The following is an 8,661-nucleotide window of genomic DNA, read 5'->3' on the forward strand; positions in this document are numbered from 1 at the left end:
GGGCAAAGAGTGGAATAATTGAAGAGAAACATGAGCTGCAGCACCCAAGGGTGTGTTGCTGTGTTGTCTGCGTGCCGTGACGTATGCACTGTATGTGTGTGTCTACTCACATCTACTCCTAAAATAAAAAAAAGTGTATAATTATTGTGCAAAACGACTCGTGCTGGATCACTGTTTCAATTTAGCACATCCTGGCCGATTTGGCTGATGTTTTATGATTTTTTTTTTTTTTTTTTTTTTTTTTTTAAAGAGCCTTGGCTGTGAGCTTGGGGTGCAAGCAGGGTTCTCTTTACAGTCTCTGTGCATCTCAGCACCGGGGATCTGACAGTGGGGCCCATGGGTGCTGGCTGCCCTCGGCCACTGTCACAGCCAAGACTGGTGCTAGAGCAGATGTGGAGCTGAACTGAGGGAAGTGGGTCATGGTGCTGCAGGCTGTGTACAATTCAAACAAGGTCTTATTATGCACAAGGTAAGTCATGCTCCTTTTTTTACTCTTTGCGTGTGTCTGTGTCTGTGTGTGTGTGTGTGTGTGTGTGTGTATGAAAGGGGAGAGGGGTGGTAAGTGTTAACATTACAATAATCTTTCATCCCCCAGGAGGCCTCACAAACGACCCCTCAGCCCCCCGAGTTCAGTCTATCTCTCTTTCTATCAGTGTCCTCTGCAGTTGTCTTTTGTAACTTGGATTTTCTTTTTCTTTCTTTTTTTTTCCAGAGAGGAGAGAGAGAGAGAGAGAGAGAGAGAGAGAGAGAGAGAGATGGAGGGAGAGATGATTTTGCGTGTGACGAGGCCTTGGGCGGACGGCTGTGTTTGATGTATTTTTTATGTGCTTAGGCTACTGGTGAACGATGGGGAGGAGGAGGGAGAGAAGGGAGAGAAGGGAGGGAGAGGGGGGAGAGAGAGAGAGAGAGAGGGAGGACGCCTGGAGCTGATGCACTTGAATGGGGATGTTGTTGAAGGAGAAAAAGGGGGGGTAGGAAAGAAGAGCAGGAGGATAGGGCTAGAAGTGTGTGTGTGTGTGTGTGTGTGGAGAAGAGAAGAAGAAGAAGAAGAGAGAGGGGGGGGGGGGGGGCATGAGTTTTTCTGCCGCCAGCGACGACATGTCAGGGGGATGAGAGCAGGGAGTAGAGAGACAGTGAACACTTGTTAAGTCTGTCTGATGTAGCCTCCCTATACTGCACACACACACCTCCAGAAATTACTTGCATGCACAAACACACACACACACACACACACACAGCCGTGCTATTACATATAAGATTGACGATCACAAAAGCAGTCAGTCACCAGTTTGGAGAAAAATATCACACTGCAACAAATCCCTGAAATCCTCCTTTTTGCACGGACTGGAGAACATGATGTCGCCTCTCAACGTTGCATTATGGGTAACATTTTGAATGCCTTAAACACACCTGAGATGGTAGATAACTTTTTTTTTTTTTTAAATCCAGCCTCCGACACTCTTTTAGGCTCATACTGTGCACTTTGATGATGATGATGTGTTCATGCCCACCAGGAAGTGTTGGTATTTTCTATTCTGATTTGCCCTTTTTCTCTTTCAAATTCACTTGGTTATCTGCCTGCGTTTCCCAGAGTGCCTTTCTTCAACCACCTCAGGATGGGCATGACCTTGCTCGCTGTATTCGGTGAGTAGAAGGCGGAGAGAGAGAGAGAAAGAGAGAGACAGTAACAGCAGTAGCCTTTGTAAAAGCAATAAATCATGTTTATTTTCAGCAAATGAAAGTGAGTTCGGTCCATAAGCTTTTTTTCCTGACTGATTTCTTTTTGTATCATTTTCTTTTATTATCAATGAGGAATAATGAGTGTAGATAGAAGTCCTTTAGTTTCTGCTGAGGTGAGATTATTTTGTCAGTGTTGGTTTCAAAGGTCAAAAATGAAATGTCAAGCTCAGTATCTGTTTATTTTGATGTATTAAATCAAAGTAAGAAGAATCCAATCATTAAACTCTGTTATACTCTACCTAACTCATTAGTTTATTCTGTTAACTGTTCATTTAGATGTTCTTGTTTTTTTGTCCACCATAATACAGTGAAGCAGGCTGAATGTTTTAATTATGTAGTTACTGGCCTAAAGTTGATTTAGTCAAAAAATACTGAAACTGGCCAATGACATGTCCACACAGTGCAAGGTTTTAAATGACAGGATGTAAACTGGTTAGTTGCCAAATTGATTGTTTTATTGTGTTCTACTTTCAGATAATTAAACATGTAGTAATACATTGTGTGTATGTGTAGCATGGAGGAGGATACAACTGAATGTCATTCATATTCCCATAAAAATACTAAAGGTTTGACCTCAGTGTGCTTCATGGTTGCTGCATCATGACTTGATGAAATATGTAGTTCAACCAAATTTACCTTTAAATCGCTTTTTTAAAAACCTATTTATTTTTATTGCCTTAGAAAAAGTAAAGCTATGTAAACAGAAACACACATCATGGCATTGTAAGACAAACACCACAGAACAAGCTGCTTCTCAAACACACAATTGTTTAGTATATCAGTAATCCCTGAAAAGAGGAAAAGACATATTTTCTAAATAGAAAATAGATCAGGTAGTATAGGTCAGCTATCAATATAGTAAAAAGTGCCACCGGCCACCAGAGGCCCAGTTTTCGAGCTAAGCCCCGCAGTGGGAATCAGGCAGTGCCATCATAAATCCTCATGACAGGCGACACCATCTCTAACCTAACCTGACTTATTTTTAAACAGCCTTGAAATCCCCCCAAAAAAGAGCAGATACTCTACAGCTCCAACCAGCCTTAACCCTCCTGCTGTCTTCCCGGGTCACATTGACCCCATCTGTTTTGACTGTTCCTTCTTTCCTCCCTTCCTTCCTTCCTTCCTTCCTTCCTTCCTTCCTTCCTCCCTTCCTTCCTTCCTTCCTTCCTTCCTTCCTTCCTTTTCTTCCTCCCTTCCTTCCATCCTTCCTTCCTTCCTTCCTTCCATCCTTCCTTCCTTCCATCCTTCCTTCCCTTCCTTCCATCCTTCCTTCCTCCTTTCCGTCCTTCCTTCCTCCCTTCCTTCCTTTATTCCTTCTTTCCTTCCTCCCTTTCTTCCTTCCTTCCCTTCCTTACATCCTTCCTTCCTCCTTTCCTTCCTTCCTTCCTCCCTTCCTTCCTTCCTTCCTTCCTTCCTTCCTTCCTCCCTCCCTTCCTTCCTTTCCTTCCTTCCTTCCTTCCTCCTTTCCTTCCTTCCTTCCTCCCTCCTTTCTTCTTTCCTTCCCTCCTTCCCTCCTTCCTCTCTTCCTTCTTTCCTTCCCCTTACATCCCCCCTTTCTTCCTCCCTTCCTCTTTTCCTTTCTTCCTCCCTTCCTCTTTTTCTTTCTCCCTCTCTCTCTCCCTCCCTCCCTCCCTCCCTCCCTCTTTCCTTTCCTTCCTTCCATCCTTCCTTCCTTCTTTCCTTCCTTCTTCCTCCCTTCCTACCTTGACTCGAGGACAACAGGAGGGTTAAATCTACTTTGTATCTGCTTAAGTTAAACTACTGTGGACACACCAGCTTGATAGGCAGCGTCACCACAATGCCACGACCTGACCGTTAGTCTTCCAAATAGTTATATCTGAACTTTTCACATGTTGTCTGTGTCCTCACATCCCATCATCACCAAAACTATAGTTGCTGGCCTAACTGGTTTTATAGGCAGCTTTATCTTAATGCCATGGCCCATCCATTAGTCTGACCATCATTCTTACTTATCTATCCAACAAATTAAAGCTCTTTTTGCATACAATCTTCGCTAAAACCACAGTAGCTGGTTTAAATTGTTTGATAAACAACTTTAATTGAACGCTGTGCCCCCCTTTACATCAAGGAGAATCCACTCCTCCTCCTCTTGATTATGTCTATCAGGTCCATACACTTCACAAAAGTAATAAATTAGGGTTTTCAAAGTCTAAAACAGTGGTACTCCCCTTCGAAAAAAGTTTACTTGCTTTGTTTTGCTCAATTCCTGGATGCTTACATGATCATGATTTAATCCCAAAAACACTCAACAGCTGAGCCAAGATTGCCTAATATTGCTGGTGACATAACATCAGATGATACCCAAACAAATAAAAAGTCTGTCTGAGGGTTTTTATTAGTTTCTAAATCTGGAAAAGTGGAAAAAAAACAGTATGATTCCCCCAAACTGCTGTATTTCTGGGCATTCTTCAACCAAATAACTCACATTTAGATTATTGTATGTAATCCCCTTTGATAACTACTGTCTTATTTTGTCACTTCCCTCCACTGAGCCTCTAATGGACTCTAATGGAGACCTCTAATTGCCTATCCCACTGCAAATCACTGCAATGTAGCCTGTGTTGTACTGGGATGTGTCTACTTACCACTTAATACTGTTCAGGGTCTGATTTTACTCATTTTTACATTTGAAGGCGAAAAAACAACTTCAAAACTTTAATTTTAGTCATATATTTGATGACTTATCCCCATGTGATCCAGATTATACAAACACTGAAATCTTTCAACTGTGTCTGACTCATATTTATTAAAACATTATTTTTAAAACCCATGTTCAAAAATACTGTTTATTCACTTTTAATGTGATTCACTGAAATGCATGTGATTGCTAATATTTTTTTCTCCATCAAGTAAAAGCTTAAAAACTAAAGAATACTACTCTCTGAAAGCTTCATTAAGGATTCATCACCAATTTATTAATGACTGATGATGATGTTCAAGTCTGAAATTATGTATACTAATTATGAGGGGGATACTCTGAAATATGAACAGTATGTAAGGGTTAAAGCCTCAGGATGAATATAAAACTCTTAATGAGACTGTTGCTGGAGGGCTGGAAGAGTTTTGAGGACATCACTGTAATTGTGTTTACACCATGCCATCATGTGGTTGCTGGGGTTGTTATAGATATGGGCCTGTTGCTATGCTTTCAAAGCTTCATTACAGTTAAAAATAACAAAGGCATCATACTAACATGACCGCCATTCATGTTCCCATTGTGAACTGTTCCCACTTCATTCTCTACTGTTTCCTCTTCAGTCCCAACCCAGTTCAGGAAGTGTTATTACTCAGCCTGTGCTTTTTTTTTTTTTTTTTTTTTTACTTCCCAGAACCACTGTAGTGAATGAGAGGATGGGAGGAGGAGGGGGAGGAGAGAGGAAGATGAAGATAAACATCACATAGGAGGGTCGGAGGAGGGGGGAAAAAACTGGGAGGGCGCAGAGTCCAGCTTTCTCCACCGAGCAGCAAACCGGCCAAAAAAGGTAAGAATAAACCCCAAAACCTTTATGAATAGATTCGTACAGATCACTGACAGTCAGTTGACTGATGCAACCGGCAAATAGGAAAGCACAGGAAGGGTCTGATCTGTTTTTACTGAGGAGGGCTGGAGAAGAGACAGCACTAATATGGGGTGAGCGTTACATAACGCGCAACGGAGATGAAATGTCCGTTTTCTTTGCATTTTTACCTAATTTAACCACGATTATGACAACTGTCGCTCCTTTTTTTCCGGTGAATTAGGATATAAAACTGTATTTTTTATAATCTTCAGTGAATTATAATCATCATTCAGCCTTAAAGATGGAGCCACTGAGCGCCATTGGTCGCCTTTTCTATGTTTTCGGTCGTCGTCCGACCAAAATCAGGCATCCTCTTTCACAGATTAGACACATCCACCCAGCAGCTGGACGGTTTTGGTATTATTTCTCTCTTTATTTTATTTTTTTTTACGTTGCATAATTGCATACGTCGTTTTGACGTTGTTGCATGGATAACATACATCTCTATTAAACAGAAATCATTCGATCATTTCAGGTGTTTTATTATTCAGTAAATATGTCGATGTCTACATGGATGATCAGCTCCTTCTCCTGTCGCCGGTCTGAGCCTGTCTGCATATGCGCGCTCCCGAGAAAGACACGGTCGCTGTCCTTCAGCACCACGTGAACGCGCGTGCATATAGTAGGGGAGGAGAGGAAAAGAGGGGATTGATTGACAGCAGCCCGAAGTCAGGATTAGAGAAATTTCCATTCTGAAGAGACATGTAAATATTTGATGCTAATAGAAACGGAGTGTGCAGACCAGCCTGTAGTTATAGACATTATAAACAAGGAATTTAGTGTGTGTGTGTGTGTGTGTGTGTGTGTGTGTGTGTGTGTGTGTGTGTGTGTGTGTTTTGTATGGGGTGGGAGGGTGAACTGGATTTAATTTAGCCTCTTTCCTACAGTTTTATTGTTACTTTGGCTCATCCGTGTGCGCCCAATTGTTCCTATAATCCAGCACACAAATTGCAAATTCTTTACATTTTTAACTAATTGTTTACCAAGCTTTTTAAGCCATGACTCATGTTTTTTATCTCCTATGCAGCCATTCATGTCCGTGCACTAAATCAACTTGCAGAGAAAAGGATAATTGCTTATGATCTAATCACAGAGAACATTTAGTCCACTTTTCTTTTTTAATTAATTTATTTTTTTCTATTCTGCTGTCAAAATCGTTTTATCTTCGTCTGATAATGCCGCTGATTCTTGTGCTCGTGGGAACAGTCCTCTTCAAAGATCTGGGAGTCCACTGAAAAACAGCACTGACTTAACAAGCTGTGTTTTGTCTGGGAAAATCAAAGTGGAGAGACCAAACAGCAGGAAAACACTGGATGTTTGTCAAGAGGACAGTGTGGATTTGGCAGCTTGTTGCGTCAAAAAAAAAAAAAAAAGGGTTGTTGTTATCTCTCAGATGTTTGGAGTTTCCCACTGAAGACAATCTGTGCTGTTGATTGTTTGGGCTGCGTATCAGTTGAAATCTTTTGACACTAATGCTGATATGATACGACTTGAGTTTGAGCACTGTTACCAGGGCAACATCTTACTTTAAAGATTATGAATATTCTTCTACAGACCCTTTAATAAAAGCAAAATTTAACACATACAAAGACTTGCTGTAAGATATCAAGAGAGCCTTTTAATGCTTTGATACTTTAATTGAGGTTTGACTCCAAGCTCCATTACATGGATTACACTGTTGCAGATTATCCTTCTCAAGCAAGTTTCAAGTCAAGTTTCAAGTCTCTTCAAGTTGATTTTCATGATGTATCGATATGAACTAAAACTTTAGGCTGCTTAGAAGGTCATAAAAGCACTGAAAGACTTTTATCACGCATTGAAATGTGTGCCAATAATGTCTGTTACCTTTAAACACAGCTGTAATGTATCTTTGTCTCCTTGTCATTTCAGCGAGGCTCAATCGAGGGCAGCAATGCTTCACCATCAGGAACAACATCTGAACGCGGCCTACGGAGGCCCCAACAATGGCTCCTCATCCTCGCTTCGAAACAGGAAGTGCGACAAAGATGGCAACTTCAACTTCCTACCTGGAAAAGATGATGAAAGCTTCGGAGGAGGAGGAGGAGGAGACGAGAACCGAAACCAGGTGCGTCCTCGTAACTTGGGCCCGTTAGGTCGCGACACTCCCAACTCTTCCTCCTCCTCATCCCCCGGATATCATCACAATGCGGGGGTCACGTCGCCCCGCTCCCGCCTTCCCTGCTGGAGCACCCTGGAGCCCCTGCCGGAAATTGAGAGCGGGGATGACGGGTTCGGCCGAGTGCCCCCGGACGGAGCGGAGGAAAGGAGGATGGAGGAAGAGGAGGTGAGGATGATGATGATGATGAGCCAGAATGAGGAGAAGCAGAGAGAGAAGCTGCAGAATAGGAAAGGAAGCTTGGGTTTCAAAGGAAGAGAGAAAGAAGAGGAAGAGGAGGAGGATAACGACGAATGGGGAGACAGCGAAGACTCTGACTCTGAGTTCAGCTTCCGATCTGACAGACTGCCCTCCCTCAACCTGGAGGGAGGAGGCGAAGGGATGCTCATGGGAGGATGGGACCGCATCGGTGTAGGGGAACCCAAATCTAACAACCAGGAGATTGACCTGACCAGAAACAGCAACAGAAATCCAGCCGAGAGACACCACAGCTTCAGCCGCAAGTCGCTGACTGGAAGCAACCTGGGAAATGTCATGGAGGAAGGAGCAGAGGACCAAGATGAAGATCAGTCATCAGACTCCGACGGCGAGCTGCCAGAGCTCATGGACACCGTCTGGACGCTGCGGGACCGCGAGCGCTTCAAGGCCCAGGAGATGGAGAAGCATCAGGTACAGCTGACCATGTACCGCCGGCTGGCTCTGATCCGCTGGGTCCGCACTCTGCAGAGCCGTATCCAGGAGCAACAGAACCGCCTGCAGTCCAGCTTCGACGTCATCCTCACGCACAGGAAGGAACTGCTGCGTATGGGCGCCGCCGTGCCCAACAACGCGGCCACCGCCACTGTCGGACAGTCGTAGAGAGAGAGAGAGAGAGAGAGAGAGAGGGGGGAGGCACTGAAACAGGAAGCAGTTAACAGAGAGGGAACTCAAACTGCATTTTTACCCTGTTTGCTTCTATCCTGAAGACATTTCCCCTTAAAATAAGACAATCTCCCATCATCCTGTCTGCTGCTTTTGAGTTTGCACATTATGTCACTGACTGTAATGACAGAAAAACGTTGTGTTTTAATTGATTTCCGGTATGTTGTCCCACCCAGAGCATAAATACATATATTCAACCCATCTTAAACCTCCATTAAACCTCTTTAACTACACCAAACCAAAATATAAGAGTTACAATTGGTCAAAGCAATGAGATGAGGA

At 43.2% G+C, this 8,661-nt stretch overlaps 1 protein-coding gene across 1 annotated transcript; it reads left to right on the forward strand.

The window, feature by feature from the left end:
* Window positions 1-419: 419 nt before the first annotated feature.
* On the forward strand, window positions 420-8,330 carry LOC128373869 (uncharacterized). Its single transcript, XM_053334064.1, has 3 exons — window positions 420-469; window positions 5,178-5,243; window positions 7,212-8,330. The coding sequence occupies exons 1-3, from the start codon at window positions 420-422 to the stop codon at window positions 8,314-8,316; spliced, it is 1,221 nt and encodes a 406-aa protein (XP_053190039.1). The 3' UTR covers window positions 8,317-8,330.
* Window positions 8,331-8,661: the final 331 nt, after the last annotated feature.

The sequence above is a fragment of the Scomber japonicus genome, chromosome 15, assembly GCF_027409825.1.
Source record: "Scomber japonicus isolate fScoJap1 chromosome 15, fScoJap1.pri, whole genome shotgun sequence".
NCBI lineage: Eukaryota > Metazoa > Chordata > Actinopteri > Scombriformes > Scombridae > Scomber > Scomber japonicus.